The sequence below is a fragment of the Embiotoca jacksoni genome, unplaced genomic scaffold (assembly GCF_022577435.1).
Source record: "Embiotoca jacksoni isolate LCO1_2020_lvr unplaced genomic scaffold, fEmbJac1.0.p SCAF_2, whole genome shotgun sequence".
In the NCBI taxonomy this organism is placed as follows: Eukaryota; Metazoa; Chordata; class Actinopteri; family Embiotocidae; genus Embiotoca; species Embiotoca jacksoni.
In genome coordinates, this window is record NW_027185340.1 from 1,501,792 (window position 1) to 1,528,148 (window position 26,357).

Consider the following 26,357-nt stretch of genomic DNA (forward strand, 5'->3'; position numbering starts at 1 on the left):
AAATATGTTGATGATGACCTTTTTTTCCTGATTTGGGGTTAATTAGCTGTGGATGCAAACCTGCGGTGTGGAAAACTTCCATCTGGGAGCTCTGACACCAACAGAATATAGCAGCTGAGATTTGTTTAGATTAAATATGTGGTGATGCTCTGCTGGGTATAAACTGAAACCCAACAAATCTGATCTCATTCACTAAGTTTGTTGTCTATTTTAAATGTTATCATTGCTGTTTCATAGTGTTTATCTGTCTCAATCAAATCACGCCACTGTGTGTGTGTGTGTGTGTGTGTGTGTGTGTGTGTGTGTGTGTGTGTGTGTGTGTGTGTGTGTGTGTGTGTGAAGGATGTGGAGGCCAACACTGTGCGTCTAAAGGAGCACGGTCAGGACGTTCTGGTGTTGGAGAAAAGTCTCACCGGCGGGCGAACCTCCGTCAAGGGATCCTCCGCCTCCCATTACAAGTAAATGTACCCACCACGTTAGTGCTGGACAGATCTGCATTTATAGACACAAAAGATGTTCTACAACATTTCTGTCTGACAGGTGTTTGTTAAACTCGTGACCTCATATGCAGTTTCAATTCAAGCTGTTAAAAACTGTCACTATTTTATGGTATATGAGCTCATAATTGCTGCAGAACAGACCTCAAACTAAAATAAAAAAATGGAAGCTGGCTCGAGCTCAGCCTTCCTTTTGTCTTTCGGTATCAATCTTTATACTCAAAGATATCTTTGCAGTTAATCACATTTGTCTGTTCTAGCTGTCATTGTTCTTTATTTTTGACATAGTCAACAAATCTCATGAAGTTCTTCTGGCTCCAACTCCAAGCCCTTCAGTTCCTACTGAACTTGGTCGTCTTTAACAAGGGTTCATGATTGTATAGTTTCGTTTTTAAAAGTAAAAATAATTTTCAAAAACAGCTAGACACTGTATTTTTATGCGAGGGTCACGCAGATGGAAAGAAGCCGTTTGTTTATTAGGAACTATTTCTAAATGTGGATTAATAGACCTCACTGACTTAAAATAAGCAACAATGCTCACATTCATGGCAGTTGGAACTTTTGGAGGAACAATGGAAGTCTGTGGCACTTTATCTAGTTCTGGTTCACAGATGCTTCTTATTTGTTGATCAATTCATTGTTGCTGTTGGTCCTTTCACTGGATTTTTGGACAGTAAAAAAAAATTACTGAATATCGCCAGCCTTATACTTAAAAACAGTTTAAAAGAGGTTTGAAGTGAATGCTGGACTCCAACAGCCAGCAGATGAAAATGTGCAGGCAGCACAAGCACAACAATCCTGAGCTCTGCAGCCAACAAGTGTTATCTTAATAGAAGCATCTGTCACTGCACCACGGTCGCTGTAATATAGAGAGACATATTAATGGTAATGATGGCTTAGCTCCAAGGGGGAAAAGAAAGGCCTGGCAAGTCACAATTACTTGTTCAGGGTCGCCCTCTAATCAACTGCACTCCTCACACATGAGAGTGTCAAGACTGTTCTCCCCCATGAGAGGGGGAGACACGGCGTTGCTGTGTAGCTCCCTCTCGTCATGCTGTTATCAAGTAATGAAAACACCCGAGGCTGGATGTGTTGATTCTCCTTCACGTAGAAGATGCCCCTACATTTTTCTTTGTCTCGTGGCTCTTAGTCCAGACTCCCCTTCATCTTCAGTGGGCCGAGAACACTGATTGTAAACAGAATTGTCATCAAATGAAGCAATCACAGACACACGTTCAAGTAACATAAATCAGTGGAGGGCCATAGCCGTGTCATTAAGCATTAAGAGCCAGTGTTTCTTGATTAGTGAAGGGTGTGTTTTATTCTGTGTTGCTCCAGATACAAGGTAATGTCTGGGACGCCGGAGAAGATTTTGGAGCACCTCCTCGAAATGATGCGATTGGATTCTCAATTCTCAGAGTCAGGTACTGCTCACCAGGTCCTGCATGTCAGATTAGTACCGTCTAATGAAATCTAGCAATACGATGATCATGTATTGTGAAGGGTTTTCACACATGCGGTATATTTGTTCTCGCCTCCGCTCTCTCCGGTTCCGTGTCTCTCCTTTGTCCTCTGCCGACTCCTCTGCACTGACCCGTTTGTTCTCGTCTATAATTAGCAACACATCACAGAGCTGATCTAATTACTCTCACTTGTGTGCATACATATGGTTTTCATTTGCCTGCAGAGGTGACAGAGACGGGGCCATGTGGATCGAGGCCTGGCAGCGCCAGTGTTTGACACCAGCTTCTCTCTTGTTTTTTTTGTCACAGACTCGGCGTTAGATGACTTTGTGCTCATGCACTGTGTCTTCATACCAAACAGTCAACTTTGCCCGGTGTTAATAGCCCAATATCCTTTCAGCACTTTGTTTTCCAGTTCTTTCCCAGGCAGTAAAAACAGACCTGAAAACAAAAAAAGCTGCTTATTTTGCTGTAATTCCATGATTGTGTTCTTTAACTGCTGTGCAGCTACCATGCCCAGGCCTCACAGGGCCCTGAGCAGGAACAGTTGGACTACATGCTCAACAACAAGCGCAGGGTGATCCGCCTGGTGATGCAGTGGGCTGCTGTACATGGAGATTACCTGCAGCAGGAGGACGTCGCGCTGGCCTTTCTCCAGGTCAGCCTGTGGAGGAGTTTCGTCGGCGCCTCTGCTGGAGGGACAGAACAGTCACAGCAGCGATACAGTTTAATAAACTCTTGGAGTCCACAACTGCTCGAAAGACTTCATCTTAAAATCATCTTACTATTTGTTCAATAATTACTTCTGCTGATTTTTCCTGTCACTCAAAGCTCTTTGCATTTTGCAGGAGTTTCTCTTGGCGGTGTCTAATGATGCCAAAGCACTTCCAGCCCTCAGGGATCAACTAACACAGTTGGAGAGAATTGTAAAATGCAAGTAAGTACGTTTTTTATGTTGTAATATGGATGAAAAGAGCCTGAAGCTCTGACTGTATGTTTTCAGGACCCTGATCTTCTTACTGAACAATCTCCATATGACTGTTTTCTTTTGGTTTTTATTTATGAATGATCAAACTTACATAACTTCAGATTGAGTAATTGTTGCTTCTTTTTTTATTTGGTAGTGCTGAAGATGCCAGGTCCTCACAGAAAAAGGTATCAGACGATTAAAAGCTCAGATGCAGATGTTGTTTTATTTCTCAGACTTGTGAACATAAACTTTTTTAAATTTTGTCGCAGCACAAAGTCCTGCTGCGGCACTTCAGTATGGGAGATGAGAAGCTTCAGAAACGACAGGCCATCAAGAGTAATGATGAAAGTGAGTAAAGAACAAGTCTGTGCATGCTTATGTGTATAATTGTCCAGTGATCATAAGTGTATTGTTGCTACACCTCTGATACGGTCACAGTATCAGCGTCTTGAAGTCAGTTGGTCTTCATTCGACATGACATGATGGAGCGAATGGTGTTTTTCTCATTTTAAAACACTAGAAAACCCCGTTATCACTGTCGTACTCTGATAGTAGATATTTTCACAGAGACATTTGAAACGGTCCTTAGAGACACAAAGAGGAAGTCAAAGTGAGATTTTCTCATAATGTATGTTGGCTGGATATGTGTTGTTCGATGCATCAGGGATTTATATCTTTTGGTCACTCAGGCCATTTACCGATTACCACAAAATACAACGTCCACGATTCTGTTGATTATTCTTATGTGAGTGATCTTTACATATCCTGTGTACCGTTCTTGCAAAATATATATAGCCATGTACATTAGGGAGCCCCGTTATCACAGCTGATAGTCGATTTTCTCCTACCAGGTTGTTTCATTTTAATATTTTATTTAAATCGTTATATAGTAAAAAAAATATCCAGGATTTATAATGAAAAGCAGAGAAAAATAAACAAATTTACAGGTTTTTTTTTCCTTTTCTCTTATCTCCTGACCTCCAGCTCGTTAATCCGTCTCTGTCTCTGCAGCGCTGCTTTACCACTCCGTCGTTACTTCTTGTTGACAGTCTCATATTTATTACTTCTATTCCTGCCTCCAGTTCTGTTCAAAGTCTACTGCTGCGACCACACCTACACCACCATCCGGGTCCCTGTGGCCGCCTCAGTCAGGGAGGTCATCGCTGCTGTGGCGGAGAAGCTGGGGTCAGCAGAGGACCTGGTCCTGGTCAACCTGAGTTCGGCAGGAGGTGAGAGCGGCAGCGGCTACGTGTTAATCAAATGAGTGGAGACGCGGCAAAAAGGGGAGAGTCCGAGCAGGGCGGTGTACTAAATCATCCCGCCTCATTTGATGGGAGATTAGTGAGTTTCCTGACTGTGGACGACTGCTTCTGAGTGAATGGCCTTCAAAGTGGCTCAAAAAAAACCCTGAGATCAGTTTTTCTCGAAACATTCAACACGAAGTTGTCGATGCTTCTGGCTGCTCGTCTTTGTCTTTGCCTGAAAGCACTGAAGCAGCTCTTTCTTAGTCCATACTTGACTTGAACTTTCCACAGGCAAGTAAACAAAGCTGTTTGTTGTTCTCTGACATGGAGCTGATGATCACAGAGCTCATATATCTCTAATCAGTTCAGCTTTGCTTTCACATGAGTATAAAGTTAGCATGAAAGAGCTGTTTTATGACAGAAAGTATACTTTTATAATATATTGTAGTAGTATACTGCATTGGCCAATACTTAGTAGTCTACTGTGGACTAACTTTCTGAACACCGAGACTGAAACTGAAACGAAGCGTTTCAACCACTTTAACCACCAGAAATGAAAAAAAGACATTTGCAGACAAGGACAGATTTCTTTCTGGCATTCAAACAGCTTTGTGAGGCGTCACATGGAAAGAGAGCTTTCAGCAAATAGCTAAAGTCACCATGCTAGCATAACAACGGAAACTCTAATCTGCTGCTGTTATGCAGGTTTATCATGTTTACAATCTCAGCTTGAGATTCACACAGTGCAGTTTAGGTTGGACAAACACAAAACATTTTATTTTGAACAGTGATGGCCCGTCGGTCAGATCACCGACGGTGATTGAATTGATTATTACAGATGTTTTTTTGGACTCGTGTGTGTAATGTTTGTCCTTTTCCAGAGAAAGCCGTCTTCAAGCCAAACGATGTCTCAGTGTTCTCCACACTCAGCATAAATGGACGTTTGTTTGCCTGCCGGAGGGACCAGTTGGAGTCTTTGGTATGTTGTTAAAATCTGTCAGACACGTGTTGCACAAGACATTTTCCTCATGGAAACACAAGTTAACTGCATCCTCAGCCCCGCCTACGGATGTTTCTGGCATGGCCACCCGCAGGCTTTTAAGCAGTCCAGTGAAATGACAGAAATTCCCATGTAAGGTTCAGTGTTGTTTTCAGTCTCTTGTTTGTATTGTTGTGAATTTAACGTGATTGTTTGTGGTTTGTAGACCACCTTACCTGAGCAGGACGGTCCGTCTGCCGGGTCGCTGTCCAGCTTTGAGTTGATGAGCTCTAAGGACGTGGCGTACCACATGACCGCCTATGACTGGGAGCTTTTCCACTGTGTACATGAGGTATTATAGAGCAACCGGGTGCCATAAGCAGAACTGATTTATCAAATTGGGCAATTGTACTGACATGAAATAAAAACACGTTAAATGTTTTTTATGGTTTTCAGTTATTCCACTCTTTAGTGCACAAGATCAACGTTGTTTATTTGTGGTATTTGACAGCTTGAACTCATCTACCACACATTTGGGAGGCAGGACGTGAAGAAAACCACCGTGAACCTGGACCTGTTCCTGAGGAGGTTTAATGAAATTCAGTTTTGGGTGATCACAGAGATGTGTCTGTGTTCTCAACTGAGCAAACGAGTGCAGCTCCTCAAGAAGTTCATGAAGATCGCTGCCCAGTGAGTTCACCGCGTTTCACTCCGTCTTTCCTGAGAATCAGTTTGAAGTTTTACTCTTTTTGGTTTTTTTGCCTCTCTAACTTCCTTTTCATGTTTTCTGTCACAGCTGTAAGGAGTACAGGAATCTCAACGCCTTCTTTGCTATCATTATGGGACTGAGTAACCTGGCAGTGAGCAGACTGAGTCAAACCTGGGAGGTTGGTTTCTGTGTGTCTTTTTAAATGTATTCATACCTTTACTGCAAGTTAACCTCCCTCCGTTATACGTGTTCACAGAAACTCCCCAGCAAGTTCAAGAAGTTTTACGGGGAATTTGAGAACCTGATGGTAAGCTGAAACAACTTATCCTGTATTGAATTGTGCAGAGTCAGCTGTTTAGAGGTCCTCGTCTGTGATGGATGAGTCTCACACGATGACGGTAGATCTCAGAACAGTGTGACTGTTTCCACAGGACCCGTCCAGGAACCACCGGGCGTACCGGCTGACCGTTGCCAAGCTGGAACCTCCCGTCATTCCTTTCATGCCACTGCTGATCAAAGGTCAGACCGCTTTATATGATGACTGTTTGTTTTTAATGTATAATTTTGGATTGTACGCTACATTTGTTTTACTGCTAAATTGCTTCTTCAATAGTTTTGACCCTCTACCGTCGGCCTGCTCTTTGCTCTAACTTTACTCACAGCGTTTCCTTGTTTCTTCCAGACATGACATTTACTCACGAGGGCAACAAAACATTTATCGACAATTTGGTCAATTTTGAGAAAATGGTGAGGCTCTGCAGGCGTACATTACAGTCTACCAGTTGGTGGAAATCTTATTTGGTTCTTTATTTTTCAGTTATTTGCCAATATTTGTTAGTGATTATAGCTCTTTGTTTTGCAGCGGATGATAGCCAACACACTGAAGATAGTGAAATACTGTAGGAGCCAGACATTCAGTAAGTTCACATTGATCATTTTATATGGATGAACGTTTGGGTAAAAATTCAGTCAGTAGAGACACTTGATTGAAAACACGTTACAGACATGTGAGAGAGTGTTGTGTTGATTTTTTTTAAAGTTATAAAGTTCAACATTTTTCTCCTAAGTTTTGATTGTTCTCCGACGCTGATCGTGTTTTTAATTGAATCAGGTCCAGATTCTCCGCTGGCCAGCAAAAACCACCCAGATATTTGGACGTACGTCCGTCAGCTCGACGTGATCGACAACCACAGGACGCTGACTCAGCTCTCTCACAGACTTGAGCCCCGGAGGCCTTGAAAACACTCAGGAACAGAAATGTTACAGTCTGATGCTGTGCCATGTATGCTTGCATTGGTATGAATTTACTCCAACACAGGCAATCACATAGAGACCTAACAACTATCAGATAATGAGATATTGTTTTCAAAGCTTGACTTGTTATAAGACTTTCATTGCAGTAATTTATGATATTTTAACAACAGGTAATTGTTGGCGGCTGAATTACCTCTCATAGCACAGTCATGCAGATATCACATCATCTCCAACTCAAACAGACATTAAAGATCTTTGGGAGGATCTTTTTCATCAGATTATCGTTTAACATTTCAGATGTAAACACTATGTGATGCTTTAAAAATGCAAAGTCTCAATATTCCTGATATTCAGTTGTTTCGTATCTTTTGTATCAAACAGTATTTATACATATTTAGGTTTGTGAGATGCTTTTGTGTTGTAAATTGTATACAGATATTTATTTTGACATCAGCATGCAGGGGATTATAAACGTTTGACTTTTTATTCATGTGAGCACATTTCTTTTTGGAAGCCTGAGAAACCGTAAATGTTAAAAAAGATTTTGTGTGCTGTACATATTAAATATTTTCGATGTATTTGTGAGTTGTTATGTCGTTACTTCTTGTTCTTTTTTGCCAATTTATTATTGTGGAATGAAAATATAGGAACCTTTTCAATATGAAGTTATTTCTCATTTTCAATTTCTTATGTAGTAAAATAGATTACTTTTAGAGAACCAGTCTGTGGGAGCATGAAATTATTTGTGCCGCAGTTCCTTAACATCTTTTGCTATTGTGCAGGACTTTTAACATTATCTATTAATGAATGTTGATTACATTTAAGCTCTTGCCAAACCAGTTTACACAATGCTGATTAAACCTATCACAGCTAGATAAGTTTTTACATCTGTTGTCTGGTGAGATATTCCCGTACTGACCATGCGCCCAACAGAGACTTCTGTCGTCCCCTTGAATAGGGATCAAATAAATCAATCGTGCAGCTCTTCTTGACTTCCTGAATGTTATCGGACCAAATGGGTCAAATTCTGATGGTGAAATAAGTCAATCGTGTTGAGATGCCTTTTATTGAATTTATGCACCATTGTCCCACAATTTATGCTGATCTGCGCTTATAATAACAGACAGTTGGGTTATAATTTTATCGATTATTAATTTATTTATTTTGGCTCATCTAATGTTATAAAAATTACATGTTTCTGTCAAATAAATGACAGCGGAGTGAAAAGTGCATTTACGTCTGAAATGGAGTAGAAAGCTACATAAAATGAAAAATATAGAGGAAAATGTGGAGGTCAAAAACGTACACAAGTATTGTACTTAAGCAAATACTTATTAATAGTATTTGGGTACATTTAAAAGACAGATTTATCATTTAAAAGCCTGGCAGTGCAGTTTAACAGTAGAAATAACAACTTGTAAAAAAAAAATACATTTAGTAGACCCATGTAACGTTGTAATGGGGACTTCGGCTGGTCCGCTGACCCCACGTTGAACACCAACAGTCTATGCCGAGGACGTATAGACAAATATGGGTGTTATTCCACTCTTGTCCAGCAGGGGGAGCTGTTGTCATCAGTATGGTTTGTGGAAAGACTCCAGTTCGTCAGTTGATGTTGGCTCCTGTCTGCTGGAAGTTGTGCAACCAGTAAAACCGCCCTTGCAAAATTGCTTATTTACTTGTTTATGCATCATTTGTCCCTCTTTGTCTCCGTTTTATGAATCATTACGCCGTACAATTTTATTTTTTCTTGGTTTTTTTGTGACTTTAACCTGTCTTTCCCCTAATTCTCCCTTTGCTATTATCAGTAAGGTTTATTACTCAGTTGTTAATAAAGTTAAAGAAAAAAAAACCCAGTCAAACCATGGCTGAGGGAGACAGTAGAGAAATTGCAGGACGTCACATGTGATTTTCCGGAACTGTGGCGTCTTGCTGAAAGTTTGTCTCGTACCCGGTGGGATCTGCACCGACGAAGAGCTGCTCTGAAACCTGAAACTTCACACTGAATGTCGGTATGTATGTTTGGGTAAAAGAAAGACTACAATATTTATATGCTTTTAGCCTCACTGACAGTCGCACCAGCTCGTCTTGAATCCTGGATGGATCCTATAGATCAAACAAGGATGCGTCGTCTTCAACATGTTCAGAACTTCTGACATTTGTATGGACTCATTGTTGATGTTGGACTGCTGCATAAATATGAAGTGTTGGTAAACATGTTATTGTAAAAGATACAGTCTGTAGTCCGCTCTGTTGTAACCCTAATCTTGTTGATCCAGTATTTGTTGTTGTTTATTGTGATCCTGTATATTATTTCTGATCCAAACAGAGGTGGAGGAAGTTTTCAAACTCTTTACTGAAAGTGAAAGTAATAATACAGCGATGGGAAAAAAAAAACAGGATTACTTAGAAGTAAAAGTACTTGCATGAAAAATCCTACTTAAGTAAAAGTAAACAAGTATTAACAGCAAAATTAAAGTAAAAGTATTGCTTTGGTCCCGTTGACTGATGTATTAAATGTGTAAGCAGCATGTTACTGATGTAGCTGCTGCAAGTGGAGCGATTTTAAACGACTTTATATCCAGTTTTATATCCAGGGACAATCTGAGGGGTCGTCAGATGATTTCTGGGAGACTTTATTTTCTCCTAATCTTTGATTTTTGCTGTGATATTGGATCATTTGAACGTTTATTGGCATGAAACCATGTGAGAAGTTTAGAGCGGAAAATCTGCCCTGATTTTTACAAGATGTCAAAAGCTGGAAACCACTAGTTTATTCTTTAACAATGTGCTGTATTTTAAAAGCTTGTTATATTATGCATTCTATCAAATCATCATCCTGAAGCTGTCAAACAAATGCAGCGGAAAGTACAATATTCCCTCTGAAATATTGCTGAGTGGACGTAGAAAGTAGCATCAAATATAAAAGGTAAGTAAAGTACAAGAACCTCAAAACTGTACTTAAGTACAGTACTTGAATAAATGTACTTAGTTACTTTCCAGCACTGGATTTAAGCAGCACAGAAACACGATCTACACACCCTGAAGGTGCTGATGCGTATTTAAGGTTGTAACATGATGAACTGTCTCCTTGCGGCTGACTGAAGACGTGAAGCTGACCTCATCGTCTGCCGTCACAGACTGATTCATTTCTCCTTCAGTCCTGATTACAGTAACTACCTGCGGTTTGACGTATGGCTATCAGGCCGTTATTGTTGCCGTGCTTACAGCAGTGTTTGCTATTAAGTGAGAAACTGGCAGCAAAGACTGCAGGAGTGCTACCATATCCCAGTAACCCTGGCTTCTTGAGTGGTCAGACAATGCTGGGTGGGGGTGGTGGGGGTGGTGGGGTGGGAGGGGGGGCTCGTCCACTGAGCAAATTGCTGTGATTCTAAGTATAGCACGAATACAAGTAAATCAGCCGAAAGCAATGGCTCCCCTCTGTGACAATGGAGGCATTTCCCACTGTGATGGATAGTAATCCCAATGAAGACCCAGGTAACAGCCTTTTAAGAGCCGTAATTGCTCGGCTGTAAATGGGAAACCTATGAACAATGACCGAGCTACAATTTCCTGTAATGATGGAATTACTTCTTTACAAGATGCTTTTATGCTGTTACGGACAAACAAAAGGATGTGATAATCAATCTGTGCGGACCGCGGTTTGGACACATTATACTCCTCACCGAGGCTCTCACACGCAACATCATGTTTGGCCTTAATGCGAGAAGGAAGAGCTCCTTTTTTAGTTAAAAAGATAAAGAGAATATGAGGATCTCTCGAGGTTCTTGTCTCGAAACAGTCAGAGGCCATTTAGACTCACATTTTTATTTTGCTGTCCCTGCTTGAGGCCTTACTTGTGCTGAACACAGCAGACCCCGCTGGAATAGTCTGTGACTTTGGTCGCACGATCACAACATACCAGGCATGCCATCGTCCTTATACAAGCAGAGTCTGGACCCTGAGCTCACTGCTTATGGGTGCTGATGATGAGGAGTGAGTGTGGAAAAGAGGAAGAGAAAGGGGACGGTCAGTTAAAAACCAGTGATATCACACCGACACCACAAGTAGAATCAGCCAATGGGACAGCAGCCTCTTTTGGAGTCCCGTCTAACCTGCAGTCACACTCGCAAATGGCGTGTGAAGCTATTCTTTGAAGCAGCACGTTTGTTTTGCCGTAGAGGTCTTTGTTGTGAACCAGACTTCCTTCCTCTCCTCAGAAGCTGAGTTGGACCTGAGTGTCATTATGAGATGTCGTCTCCCGGCGCGTCTTTCGTGCAAATCAAGTTCGATGACATCCTCTTCTACGAGAACTGTGGCGGCGGCAGTTTTGGAAGTGTGTACCGAGCCAAGTGGATCTCCCAGGACAAAGAGGTGGCGGTGAAAAAACTGCTCAAGATTGAAAATGAGGTAGGATTCATAATTGCCTGGGCTTTTCCTATACTTTTTAATTGTCAGTGTAGTAATCATTTTAATTGCTACCCCATTTAGCGGGATGTGGTGACTTCTGTACCCATCACTCATGGTCATTATACTCCCCCACTCAGAGAAATGTGCAGCAAAAGAAACAATATTGCCAAATGAAAGAATGTATTTAGCCCAATTACAGCAGAGACTGCTCTTGAAATCCCTTTGAAAGTGCGATCTCATTGTCTTTAAGACAAAAAAAGAATTATCTTTGAAATCTTTTCAGGGAAATTGTATTACATTTGTTGGCCTTTGATGGGATGTTCAGAAAATTATTCATCGTTTCTTTTATGAAATTGTAAAAGATCACAGATATCCATTCAACTTCACTCAAGTGTTGGAGCGATGATTATTCAGTGAAAATAATGATGTAATCCTTTCACACTGAACCAATTGTTCCTTTAATTATAGTGTTTGGTTACAATTAAATGAACTCATTTTGTCAGGTTTCTGTTCATTCAAGAAATGGTTACACAGAAGACTTTCTGGACCAGAATTATATATTAATATGTCTTTGTATAAATGATCCGCTGTCTGCTGGTCGGTCCGCTGCTTCTGTCTAGACAGAAATATCTCAACAAATATTTCATGGATCACCTTGAAATTTGGTGCAAACATTCACGGTCCTCTAAGGATGGATCCTGATGAGTTTGGGGAGGCCCTGATTTTTCCTCCAGCACCATCAGGAAGTTTTCATTTTTGTTTTTTAGTAAACATTTTTCATGAACATCTGATGGATTGGATTAGCACTTTTTTCACTGACAAATTAATTATCTTTTGGTGATCTGCTGGGTTTTTCTCCAGCGCCACCATGAAAGATACATTTGTTTTTTTTACTGAAATGTCTCAACATCTATTACATGGGTTAACATGAACAATGATGAACAAAACTGCCCCTTAAAGGTCCCATAGTTTTCTCTTTTCCAGTGTTTTATCTTTATTCTTGAATCACTCCATGAGAATATATATTTTTGGTTTAAGGTACCAAAAAACATCTCAACATAGTTTTACATTTCCTCTCTTAAGCGTCTCTCAGAGCACAACCAAGAACAGGCTGTTTTGTGTCTGTGTCTTTAAGTTGCATTGATTTTAATGACCCTCTCTTCTGATTGGCTGACTGTTTTCTGCGTGACACGTGTCCAGGCCATGCACAGGTTTTCTGTGGTCTTGTGGCTCGTTAGCTTCATGACGGACTGACTGCTTAGTGTTTTCTTCCACATAAAAGGTTGGACAAATGACATGAGTGTTAGTTTGTGACATCGCAAACTTGTGGAAGTCCAAACAGCTCGTCCAAAATGCAGAGTTCTTGAATACAGTCTGTGTGCATACCTACATAGATTCAACATTTTGACACTTTCACAGTATTTTATAGCCCTTAAAAATGCTTTATAATCAAAGAAGAAATAAAATTAGGAATTTACACAAAATGGGACCTTTAATTATTTATTTAGTCCAATTATCATGTTAACATTTCCACTTTGGTTTACTTTCTGTTTGGTGCTAATTCTAACACAGCAATGTAAAATTCCTAACCTTGTAAATATTGTACCTCCTGAACATCTGCATGTCAACATGCTGACACTAGCATTCAGCTCAAAGCACTGCTACATGGAGTAGGATAGTTAGTCTTGTTTATTTAGACTCATATATAGTAGAATAACCTCTATTATCATGAAAACGTCACACTTATGTTTTCTCCTTGTGTGTTCATCGCTCAGGCTGAAATCCTAAGTGTCCTCAGCCACCGAAACATCATCCAGTTTTATGGCGCAATTGTCGAAGCTCCCAACTATGGAATCGTCACTGGTAAGTTTTATAAATTATAAAGCATTAACGCTGGTTCTCCCAAATTTTCAGTGAAGTGGGTCTCAGTGATAAACAGTTTACAATAGAGCTGCTGGACTACATCGAGAGAAAAACGCAGCAGCTGAATCTCTTTGCACCAGTTGCATAGTTTGCTCAACACTGAATGGGGCAGAGGTTTCTATGGAAGCATGAGTGAATGTCAGAGGCTTCAGGAAGTGCACACATTCATACAGTAGTTGTGTGACCTTTTCTTTTGTGGGGGTCAGAGGCTGAGAAGAATAAACCAACCTCTATAGCTAGTATAGCTGCAGACTGTAGAAAACAATCCAATCATGCTTTGGCTCAACTTTCATGCAGGAGGTTATCCTGTGGAGAAGTTATTCAAATACATCCTCAAATCACAACTATGTTCAGCTTATCGTTACCTCACGTGGATGTTTGACCTTCGCTGTGCAGAATGATGCATATGCAGAGTTTGATCCGCATGTAGGTATGACTCAAATAATAGGACATGAAAATCATCATCCTCTGAACTGGGTTGCAGATATCGGGCTTTAAAATGGAAAAGCACCCACATTTCAAGACCCAGAATCATTTGTATTCATGCACATGGGGTTGGTGTAGGGACATTAATGGTATACTGTATAATAAACTGTACATTGTGGCATCGTTATCTGTATGTTTTGTGCAGAACATGTACAGACTTGTGAAAACATATCTCCTCATGGAACAATAATGACTATCTATCTATCTATCTATCTATCTATCTATCTATCTATCTATCTATCTATCTATCTATCTATCTATCTATCTATCTATCTATCTATCTATCTATCTATCTATCTATCTATCTATCTATCTAAAGTTCATTTACAAGAAGTCTGAAGTAAAAGTGGTCTGTTATGCAACTTACTCAAGCGCTATGTTGAAACTTTAAGTCTCTATTACATATAAAGTGATCGTGCACTTTTTAGGGGAAGTAGTAGCAGTTAAATGGAATATATTTGCATGTTGATATACTCCTGGTTTTTAATTTAGAAAAGGAGTAAATGTAAAAGAAAAATAGGAAATCAAACATTTAAGTAGAAAAACATCAGACACGTTTATTGTAATGCTGCTGTGTAACAGCTTTTATTACTGTAATATAAATATTTGTATTATAGGATGTAATTCTGAATTGTTTGCAATAAATTTTAAGTTGCTCAACTTATTGATTATTCACTGAAATGATTCAACACTTCGTGCAGCTGCAACTTGAAAACTGAGGTCCATTCTTTCTCTGTAAAACAAAACAAGAGCAGCTCCTTATCTTGAAACAACAACAGAAAGTCCACGAGGAAGCATTTCAGCAGCAGTTTACTACAAATAGCTCAGTTTATGTGCAGGTAGGAAGCTGTGTTTGAGGCTCTTAAAATCTTTACTCACTTTACATCAAACGCTGAACTTGTCAGCCTCTCGGGGTGAACCAACAAATACAATATCTGTTTCCCTTTGCCGTTATAAAACTGTCTGTGACTTTCAGAAACTGCTGCATGTCTGTGAGGCCCGGTGTTTTCCTTCAGCCCGTGGATTTCTAATATCTTGTTTCTACTGTTACAAAGATGACTCTCTGTTATAGGAAACAGTAAAACATGCTGGGAATTAAAAATATGGCTGCACCTCCCATCCTGAACAGGAAGTAGCACCTCCTCATATCATGAGGACAATATACAGCTTCCTACTTACCATCTTCTTTGTTCCTTCGGTCAGGAAAACTGATAAATACAAGCCAGCACTTCACATCTGTCCTCACCAAATGTTTACAGTAAACTGGAACTATTTTTTCCACACAATCAGCGCTGAAATATTGTTTTCTCTTTATTTATTGTTATAGAAATCTTACACGTGTGTTCGGCCGTTTTTAGACACGCCTGATACACTATTTGAATTTTTTTCACAGCTTACATGAACACAAGTCCTGAATTTCTTCATTTCCTTATAAATCTTAAAAAACAATGCATTTATTTGCATTCTTACATTGTAGATTAAGTGGAAATGTGTAAATTGAAAAATCAAATAAATAACATTACACAATATACAGAAAACATGTTTGGTCGGTTCGATTCAAGTCAAACTTTGTCGTCTTTAAAGGAAATAGGATTGGGTTAAAAACACCAGTATAAAATTATAATAAACAAAAATGCAGCAAGAATTCTTTGAATAACAATAAACAGTATGTGTTGTGAAGTGTTTTATGCAAATACTATTTATTTGTGTCAGCGGTGTTAATTAGGGCTGGTCAATATATGTTATATTCATATCATGATATGAGACCACATATCGTCGTAGATTCTGGATAAATATGACGTGTTGTATTTTCCTGGTTTAAAGATGCATCACAGTAAACTGATTTCATTTTCTGAAGAATATTTTTGCTGTTCTATTATTTGCCTTCACCCACTCACTCATTATATCCACATTGTTGATGATTTTTGATTTAAAAAAAAAATACAAAATCTCAATTTGTTAATATTTTATGAAATCATAAATAGTCATCTCTACAATATTGTCACCCTACTCGGGAAAACTGACGGACATCAATGTTTTTTTTTAATTTTTTATATCTATTAGGAATTATTATTATCTATTGGGTGTGTGTAAAAGTCAAGAAAGTACAGAAAGATTCAGTGAAAGCTTTTGAAATTTGTCCTTAATAGCAGGTGAACAATGGAGAAAAAGTTGCTCTGCAGCAGCATTGCTAGTATTTGAAGCTGTGAAAGAGAAAGGTTTTGTTGTCAGGGAGCTGGTTGGTGTCTCTGTTTATCCAGGGAGAATGTAATTAGCACCAGATCCAGAAAAAATGTGGACGGTCATCCTGACCATGCACGTCCACATTCATCAGCTCTGTTATAAATTTCCTCTGTCTGTTGACATACAGCATCAGGCCGGCCAGTGCCCGCTTTCTAGCAGCCAGTATCTACAACCTATTTCCTAGATCTGTTTGTCTCTGTTGACCTGCAAGAGTTTAACAATATCAGCTATCATTCAGCAGCCTCATAAACCTGATTAATTATAGTCAGTTATTGTTTCAAAGTGAAGGTACATTTACCAGTTATACTCATTTCAAGGCTTTTTTTTTTTCTTTTGTTCCACACAACCTGATTATAACTCTTGTGAGACACTAGACTAAAATGAAAGTGTAGTTTACGACAGAGCTTCCCCAGGTTGTCATGTTATCTCTGGAATGTGGCTCTACTGCACTTCTTCAAGTGCAAAGGGCAAAAGCAGACGTTTCATCTAAGATACAAGTTTGCGTGTCTGCTGTCATCCAGAGGAAAAAGGCACACATAAAATTCAGGCTCATCATAATTAAAAATCCTCTGTGTATTTTATGATTGTTAATTAGGCTCCTGTCTCGGAGCCTATGCATGTTTACAGTCCTGTGTTGGGTTATTATGCACAAACAGTGGGTTCCTGCTGTTGTAGCTGCTGTGTTTATCTTTGTTTAAGCACTTCACCTCACAAGGTGGTAAAAATGTTCATTTGCCTGTTTTGCTAAAGGCTAAATAATTGTCAAGTTTTATACACTTTTATTGAAAGCTTTGAAAACACAGCAGAAAGGTGATGTGTTGCAGAAATTTGACAAACATTGTCCTGTTTGCGTACGCTGTGGTAAACTCAGCTCACCCACAGCGACAGGCCGGTGACAGAAGCAATCTGTAAGCAAGAGCGTGTCAGCAGGCCTCCAGGATCGGTCTGGCCAAACTTCAATTTTCAATTGTTTTCACGTAATACTCCCACATACTGCACTCATGTGTATAATGTCACACTCAGGAGAGTGGATTTGTCACTGTAAGATATTGTACTCTTCACTTTTTTCCACCGTGTGTTTATTTATTTTTTGTTGTCAGAGTCGCTCTCAATGATTCAAACCGGTGTTTGTCATGTTTCCTCAGAGTATGCGAACGGCGGCTCGCTGTATGATTACCTGTCCAGTGATGAGAGTGAGGTGATGGACATGGGACAGATCATGACATGGGCTGCAGAGTTTGCCAGAGGTAAATATGAGTTTTTATAAGCTAAAAAGTTAATTGATTTTTGAAAAGTTGAAAAAAAAAGCTTCCTCTTTTTTGTTGTTTTTGCACATCATTGTTGACGATGATAAAATCCAACCACAAATTGTACACAATAAAAACACCAGTTATAACATGAACAATATAATGTGACGCAGATGGTAAGATGTGATCATAGTTTTTATATCAACGCTTTGTAAATAAAAGGAAACAGGCTTGCTTGTGTCTATACACTTTTTACTTTTACTTTTGGATCGCATGCAGCTGTAATAAACTTGTGAAGTGGGAGGTGTCAAGAGTTGGAAGAAATAACACTTAGAAACAATAGTTTACTGATGCCCTGCTGTGCCGGTGTCTGAGAACCAGATTACTAGCTGGTTAAATTCGAATTTTTATGGTAATAAACCTCCTTAGCTATGTAAGAAAGAATGTTTTGCTTCAGGCTTGAGCCTTAATTTGCAGCTGTCATTATTCGGTGTTGACCCCGTTAACCAGGTTTTGTGTGGTTTACTGTGTGCTTAAGCAGCGTGGGCGTGCGCTTACTTGGAAATATAAATAATAGGAGCCAAGAAGTCTGTATTTTGTTTATTAGTAAGCTTGTAATAGAAAGTACTCAAAGAAGTTCTCTGTCTCTTTGAGCTCATTCATAGTTTTCAAGGGAAATTGTCAGTTTAAATATGCTTTATTTTCTCATGTGAAAGGTCAGCAGTTTTCATGCTGCGAGAGTTTTCAAAAACGTCTCTTTGTTTTTGCTTTAGGGATGCACTACTTACACTCAGAGGCTCCTGTTAAGGTGATCCACCGAGACCTGAAGTCCAGGAATGGTAAACTTATTTAATTTCCAACCATGTCCAAAATCAATATTTATTAGGTATTTAAAGTGAACACCTGCCTTTACTGACTTTTAAAACCCTATTTTGTCTTTCAGTCGTTTTAGCTGCAGACAAAGTTCTTAAGGTGGGTTTTTATTGATAAAACTTATACCCCAGTTTGATTTTAGATAAATCATTTACTGCACAATAAACCAGATCTGGGAAATGATGATCCTGTTCGCTGAAACAGTCATATTTTAATCTCAGAGTTTGAAATACCTGTATGGACACAAGAGGGCAGTGACTAACTTAGTAGAAGAAATCCCTGACAGTGTTAGCGGTGTGCTTTGCCACACAGTAGGTGCTGTAGTGGACGAGGTTCAGAGACAGGAGATTTAAGAAGTATCTGGAATGATATTCGACTGCTTTTTTTGAGCAGTTCTTCAGACAGGTTTCATGTCCTCATCACTTTACTCTGCTTCTCCACAAATTCACATTATTGTGATTACTTTTGGAGCCCTGCATGATCAGGCAGCTGTAAACATCAGGAATCTACTGTGATCTTAAATCACATTAAAAACTCTGATTAGAGTTTAGGCGTGGCTCCTAAACTTAAGGCCTCTCCCCCAGTGGACTTGTTGACACTGTGGATGCATTTAAAAAGCAGCTCAGGAGTTATTTTTGGACTCGTCTTTAATTAGTGGTCTTATTATCTATTTTTAATACTATTTTGTTGTTCTTTCTTCTACTGTCTCTTTGTTTACTTTGTCTTTGTTTTATATTTTCTATTATGCAATTTAAAAAGTTGAGTTAAACAAACTTGAATTACTGACTATATGTGGCTATTAACAGCATATTGTGTCTTACATTTACTAGTGTTAGTTCATACATTGTAGAAATATACTTCTAAGACTCTTCAGGGACATTTTGTCTCTGATGTGTCAAAAACCAGAGCTTAGTATGCTACATTTAATTTTTTTAAACAGCAGTTGACTCGAGGCCTAAATTATGTGATTATAGCAACACTCGTCAAATTTCTGTTTTTATCACTTCAGATCTGTGATTTTGGGGCATCTAAGTTTTTGACCCACACAACTCACATGTCCTTGGTGGGCACGTTTCCCTGGATGGCTCCTGAGGTGATCCAGAGCCTCCCTGTGTCTGAGACTTGTGACACCTTCTCCTATGGTGTGGTGAGTGGCAAACAGAAGGAATTAAAACATATTCTCATGACTCTGATGCAAACTTTTTATTATTTAGAATTATTTTGATCACTGTAGTAGTACTTCTAACCTTCTTCAAGATGATCACCTGACTTTCCACTTCCGGTAATGACTCGGCCTGACTCTCCTTTCTTCATACTATACTATAGCATGTCGTCCAAAATATGATAAAAAAAAAAAAGTCACACTATAGCAGGGGTGTCAAACATATGGCCTGCGGGCCGGATCCGGCCCGCCAGGGGGTCCAGCTCGGCCCGCCAGATGACATTGCTAAGTGTGAAAATTACAGAAAGGCATAAATTGCATTTCTATGAGAATATGGAGGTTTATGAGTACAAACGTTTTGTAATTTTTTTTAATCGATCCAGTAATAGCTTCAAAAACAGCGTAAATGCGACGTCTGCTCCGGAGGAAGAAGCGCTCGTTGCCACAGGCAGCTGCGCTCGCTGCTCGCTTTGTGACGCGTTTGACGTCAAACGCGTCACAAAGCGAGGGAATCTGCAGAGGAGAGCCGGGGCAGATAAACAGTCGGCTGATGTCTGAATTTTTGGTCTTTATGTTTCTAGTTTATTGTAGAAAGACCTTAAAATAGGGTTTATCATCCAAAAACCTTCACCAATGATTTAAACATAGAGAAATATTGTCGTTACGTATGCGTTATTATGCTATGATTTTACTGGTCTGGCCCACTTGAGATCAAAGTGGGCAGTATGTGGCCCCTTAACTAAAATGAGTTTGACACCCCTGCACTATAACATGTCGTCTAAAATGTGATAAAAAAAAGTCATACTATAGCATGTTGTCTAAAATATGATTAAAAAGTCATACTATAGCATGTAGTCTAAAATATGATAAAAAAAAAGTCATACTATAGCATGTTGTCTAAAATGTGATAAAAAAAAAGTCATACTATAGCATGTCGTCTAAAATGTGAAAAAAAGTCATACTATAGCATGTTGTCTAAAATATGATTAAAAAGTCATACTATAGCATGTCGTCTAAAATATGATAAAAAAAAGTCATACTATAACATGTCGTCCAAAATGTGAAAAAAAAGTCATACTGTAGCATGTCGTCTAAAATATGATAAAAAAGTCATACTATAGCATGTCGTCCAAAATGTGAAAAAAAAGTCATACTATAGCATGTCGTCCAAAATGTGAAAAAAAGTCATACTATAACATGTCGTCCAAAATAAGATAAAAAAGTCATACTATAACATGTCCAAAATATGATCAAAAAATCACACTATAGCATGTCGTCCAAAATATGATAAAAAAAGTCATACTATAACATGTCGTCCAAAATGTGAAAAAAAAGTCATACTATAAAATGTCGTCCAAAATATGATAAAAAAGTCATACTATAGCATGTCGTCCAAAATATGATAAAAAAAAGTCATACTATAACATGTCGTCCAAAATATGATAAAAAAAAGTCATATTATAACATGTCGTCCAAAATGTGATAAAAAAAGTCATACTATAACATGTCGTCCAAAATATGATAAAAAAGTCATACTATAACATGTCGTCCAAAATATGATAAAAAAAAGTCATACTATAACATGTCGTCCAAAATGTGATAAAAAAAAGGTCATACTATAACATGTCGTCCAAAATGTGAAAAAAAAGTCATATTATAACGTCCAAAATATGATCAAAAAGTCACACTATAGCATGTCGTCCAAAATATGATAAAAAAGTCATACTATAACATGTCGTCCAAAATATGATAAAAAAGTCATACTATAACATGTCGTCCAAAATGTGATAAAAAAGTCATACTATAGCATGTCGTCTAAAATATAATAAAAAAGTCATACTATAACATGTCGTCCAAAATATGATAAAAAAAAGTCATACTATAACATGTTGTCCAAAATGTGAAAAAAAAGTCATACTATAACATGTCGTCCAAAATATGATAAAAAAGTCATACTATAACATGTCGTCCAAAATGTGATAAAAAAAGTCATACTAAAACATGTCGTCCAAAATGTGATAAAAAAGTCATACTATAACATGTCGTCCAAAATATGATAAAAAAAGTCATACTATAACATGTTGTCCAAAATGTGAAAAAAAAGTCATACCATAACATGTCGTCCAAAATATGATAAAAAAGTCATACTATAACATGTCGTCCAAAATGTGATAAAAAAGTCATACTATAACATGTCGTCCAAAATATGATTAAAAAAAAAAGTCATACTATAGCATGTCGTCTAAAATATAATAAAAAAGTCATACTATAACATGTCGTCCAAAATATGATAAAAAAGTCATACTATAACATGTCGTCCAAAATGTGAAAAAAGTCATACTATAACATGTCGTCCAAAATATGATAAAAAAAAAGTCATACTATAGCATGTCGTATAAAATATGATAAAAAGTCATACTATAGCATGTCGTCTAAAATATGATAAAAAAGTCATAATATAACATGTCCAAAATGTGATAAAAAAGTCATACTATAACATGTCGTCCAAAATGTGATAAAAAAGTCATACTATAACGTCGTCTAAAATGTGATAAAAAAAAGTCATACTATAGCATGTCGTCTAAAATATAATAAAAAAAGTCATACTATAACATGTCGTCTAAAATATGATTAAAAAAAAGTCATACTATAGCATGTCGTCAAAAATATGATAAAAAAGTCATACTATAGCATGTCGTCTAAAATATGATTAAAAAAAAGTCATACTATAGCATGTCGTCCAAAATGTGAAAAAAGTCATACTATAACATGTCGTCCAAAATAAGATAAAAAAGTCATACTATAACATGTCCAAAATATGATCAAAAAATCACACTATAGCATGTCGTCCAAAATATGATAAAAAAAAGTCATACTATAACATGTCGTCCAAAATGTGAAAAAAAAGTCATACTATAAAATGTCGTCCAAAATATGATAAAAAAGTCATACTATAGCATGTCGTCCAAAATATGATAAAAAAAAGTCATACTATAACATGTCGTCCAAAATATGATAAAAAAAAGTCATATTATAACATGTCATCCAAAATGTGATAAAAAAAAGTCATACTATAACATGTCGTCCAAAATATGATAAAAAAGTCATACTATAACATGTCGTCCAAAATATGATAAAAAAAAAGTCATATTATAACATGTCGTCCAAAATATGATAAAAAAGTCATACTATAACATGTCGTCCAAAATATGATGAAAAAGTCATACTATAGCATGTCGTCCAAAATATGATAAAAAAAAAGTCATATTATAACATGTCGTCCAAAATGTGATAAAAAAGTCATACTATAACATGTCGTCCAAAATATGATAAAAAAAAGTCATACTATAACATGTCGTCCAAAATGTGATAAAAAAAAAAGTCATACTATAACATGTCGTCCCAAATGTGAAAAAAAAGTCATATTATAACATGTCCAAAATATGATCAAAAAGTCACACTATAACATGTCGTCCAAAATGTGATAAAAAAGTCATACTATAACATGTCGTCCAAAATATGATAAAAAAAAAGTCATACTATAACATGTCCAAAATGTGAAAAAAAAGTCATACTATAACATGTCGTCCAAAATGTGATAAAAAAAAAGGTCATACTATAACATGTCGTCCAAAATGTGAAAAAAAAGTCATATTATAACATGTCCAAAATATGATCAAAAAGTCACACTATAGCATGTCGTCCAAAATATGATAAAAAAGTCATACTATAACATGTCGTCCAAAATATGATAAAAAAGTCATACTATAACATGTCGTCCAAAATGTGATAAAAAAGTCATACTATAGCATGTCGTCTAAAATATAATAAAAAAGTCATACTATAACATGTCGTCCAAAATATGATAAAAAAAGTCATACTATAACATGTTGTCCAAAATGTGAAAAAAAAGTCATACTATAACATGTCGTCCAAAATATGATAAAAAAGTCATACTATAACATGTCGTCCAAAATGTGATAAAAAAAGTCATACTATAACATGTCGTCCAAAATGTGATAAAAAAGTCATACTATAACATGTCGTCCAAAATATGATAAAAAAAAGTCATACTATAACATGTTGTCCAAAATGTGAAAAAAAAGTCATACCATAACATGTCGTCCAAAATATGATAAAAAAGTCATACTATAACATGTCGTCCAAAATGTGATAAAAAAGTCATACTATAACATGTCGTCCAAAATATGATAAAAAAAAAAAGTCATACTATAGCATGTCGTCTAAAATATAATAAAAAAGTCATACTATAAAATGTCGTCCAAAATATGATAAAAAAGTCATACTATAGCATGTCGTCCAAAATATGATAAAAAAAAGTCATACTATAACATGTCGTCCAAAATATGATAAAAAAAAGTCATATTATAACATGTCATCCAAAATGTGATAAAAAAAAGTCATACTATAACATGTCGTCCAAAATATGATAAAAAAGTCATACTATAACATGTCGTCCAAAATATGATAAAAAAAAAGTCATATTATAACATGTCGTCCAAAATATGATAAAAAAGTCATACTATAACATGTCGTCCAAAATATGATGAAAAAGTCATACTATAGCATGTCGTCCAAAATATGATAAAAAAAAAGTCATATTATAACATGTCGTCCAAAATGTGATAAAAAAGTCATACTATAACATGTCGTCCAAAATATGATAAAAAAAAGTCATACTATAACATGTCGTCCAAAATGTGATAAAAAAAAAAGTCATACTATAACATGTCGTCCAAAATATGATAAAAAAGTCATACTATAACATGTTGTCCAAAATGTGAAAAAAAAGTCATACCATAACATGTCGTCCAAAATATGATAAAAAAGTCATACTATAACATGTCGTCCAAAATGTGATAAAAAAGTCATACTATAACATGTCGTCCAAAATATGATTAAAAAAAAAAGTCATACTATAGCATGTCGTCTAAAATATAATAAAAAAGTCATACTATAACATGTCGTCCAAAATATGATAAAAAAGTCATACTATAACATGTCGTCCAAAATGTGAAAAAAGTCATACTATAACATGTCGTCCAAAATATGATAAAAAAAAAGTCATACTATAGCATGTCGTATAAAATATGATAAAAAGTCATACTATAGCATGTCGTCTAAAATATGATAAAAAAGTCATAATATAACATGTCCAAAATGTGATAAAAAAGTCATACTATAACATGTCGTCCAAAATGTGATAAAAAAGTCATACTATAACGTCGTCTAAAATGTGATAAAAAAAAGTCATACTATAGCATGTCGTCTAAAATATAATAAAAAAAGTCATACTATAACATGTCGTCTAAAATATGATTAAAAAAAAGTCATACTATAGCATGTCGTCAAAAATATGATAAAAAAGTCATACTATAGCATGTCGTCTAAAATATGATTAAAAAAAGTCATACTATAGCATGTCGTCCAAAATGTGAAAAAAGTCATACTATAACATGTCGTCCAAAATAAGATAAAAAAGTCATACTATAACATGTCCAAAATATGATCAAAAAATCACACTATAGCATGTCGTCCAAAATATGATAAAAAAAAGTCATACTATAACATGTCGTCCAAAATGTGAAAAAAAAGTCATACTATAAAATGTCGTCCAAAATATGATAAAAAAGTCATACTATAGCATGTCGTCCAAAATATGATAAAAAAAAGTCATACTATAACATGTCGTCCAAAATATGATAAAAAAAAGTCATATTATAACATGTCATCCAAAATGTGATAAAAAAAAGTCATACTATAACATGTCGTCCAAAATATGATAAAAAAGTCATACTATAACATGTCGTCCAAAATATGATAAAAAAAAAGTCATATTATAACATGTCGTCCAAAATATGATAAAAAAGTCATACTATAACATGTCGTCCAAAATATGATGAAAAAGTCATACTATAGCATGTCGTCCAAAATATGATAAAAAAAAAGTCATATTATAACATGTCGTCCAAAATGTGATAAAAAAGTCATACTATAACATGTCGTCCAAAATATGATAAAAAAAAGTCATACTATAACATGTCGTCCAAAATGTGATAAAAAAAAAAGTCATACTATAACATGTCGTCCAAAATGTGAAAAAAAAGTCATATTATAACATGTCCAAAATATGATCAAAAAGTCACACTATAACATGTCGTCCAAAATGTGATAAAAAAGTCATACTATAACATGTCGTCCAAAATATGATAAAAAAAAAGTCATACTATAACATGTCCAAAATGTGAAAAAAAAGTCATACTATAACATGTCGTCCAAAATGTGATAAAAAAAAAGGTCATACTATAACATGTCGTCCAAAATGTGAAAAAAAAGTCATATTATAACATGTCCAAAATATGATCAAAAAGTCACACTATAGCATGTCGTCCAAAATATGATAAAAAAGTCATACTATAACATGTCGTCCAAAATATGATAAAAAAGTCATACTATAACATGTCGTCCAAAATGTGATAAAAAAGTCATACTATAGCATGTCGTCTAAAATATAATAAAAAAGTCATACTATAACATGTCGTCCAAAATATGATAAAAAAAGTCATACTATAACATGTTGTCCAAAATGTGAAAAAAAAGTCATACTATAACATGTCGTCCAAAATATGATAAAAAAGTCATACTATAACATGTCGTCCAAAATGTGATAAAAAAAGTCATACTATAACATGTCGTCCAAAATGTGATAAAAAAGTCATACTATAACATGTCGTCCAAAATATGATAAAAAAAGTCATACTATAACATGTTGTCCAAAATGTGAAAAAAAAGTCATACCATAACATGTCGTCCAAAATATGATAAAAAAGTCATACTATAACATGTCGTCCAAAATGTGATAAAAAAGTCATACT

General features: G+C 36.5%; 2 protein-coding genes across 5 annotated transcripts in view; both read left to right on the forward strand.

Annotated features, from left to right (window-relative positions):
- Positions 1–7,694, forward strand: part of rapgef4a (Rap guanine nucleotide exchange factor 4a) — a 32,497-nt gene extending 24,803 nt beyond the window's left edge. For both annotated transcript variants that reach the window (XM_069153827.1, XM_069153828.1), the window contains 17 exons: positions 343–458; positions 1,836–1,921; positions 2,270–2,348; positions 2,468–2,618; positions 2,809–2,897; positions 3,085–3,115; positions 3,200–3,278; positions 4,013–4,159; positions 5,056–5,153; positions 5,380–5,505; positions 5,665–5,843; positions 5,950–6,040; positions 6,119–6,169; positions 6,294–6,381; positions 6,545–6,609; positions 6,725–6,779; positions 6,974–7,694. In XM_069153827.1, the coding sequence (XP_069009928.1) occupies positions 343–458; positions 1,836–1,921; positions 2,270–2,348; positions 2,468–2,618; positions 2,809–2,897; positions 3,085–3,115; positions 3,200–3,278; positions 4,013–4,159; positions 5,056–5,153; positions 5,380–5,505; positions 5,665–5,843; positions 5,950–6,040; positions 6,119–6,169; positions 6,294–6,381; positions 6,545–6,609; positions 6,725–6,779; positions 6,974–7,101 (1,659 nt within the window). In that variant the 3' untranslated portion in view covers positions 7,102–7,694. The remainder of the gene's footprint in view (positions 1–342; positions 459–1,835; positions 1,922–2,269; positions 2,349–2,467; positions 2,619–2,808; positions 2,898–3,084; positions 3,116–3,199; positions 3,279–4,012; positions 4,160–5,055; positions 5,154–5,379; positions 5,506–5,664; positions 5,844–5,949; positions 6,041–6,118; positions 6,170–6,293; positions 6,382–6,544; positions 6,610–6,724; positions 6,780–6,973) is intronic.
- A 1,203-nt stretch (positions 7,695–8,897) lies between these two features.
- Positions 8,898–26,357, forward strand: part of map3k20a (mitogen-activated protein kinase kinase kinase 20a) — a 42,036-nt gene continuing 24,576 nt past the window's right edge. The window contains exons 1-7 of one of the 3 annotated variants that reach the window (XM_069153829.1): positions 8,898–9,128; positions 11,337–11,526; positions 13,302–13,389; positions 17,325–17,426; positions 18,200–18,265; positions 18,370–18,398; positions 19,309–19,446. In XM_069153829.1, coding sequence (XP_069009930.1) covers positions 11,368–11,526; positions 13,302–13,389; positions 17,325–17,426; positions 18,200–18,265; positions 18,370–18,398; positions 19,309–19,446 — 582 coding nt within the window. In that variant the 5' untranslated portion in view covers positions 8,898–9,128; positions 11,337–11,367. Of the gene's footprint in view, positions 9,129–10,027; positions 10,046–11,336; positions 11,527–13,301; positions 13,390–17,324; positions 17,427–18,199; positions 18,266–18,369; positions 18,399–19,308; positions 19,447–26,357 lie in introns of those variants that run through there. The other 2 variants (XM_069153831.1, XM_069153830.1) reach the window with 2 other exon arrangements.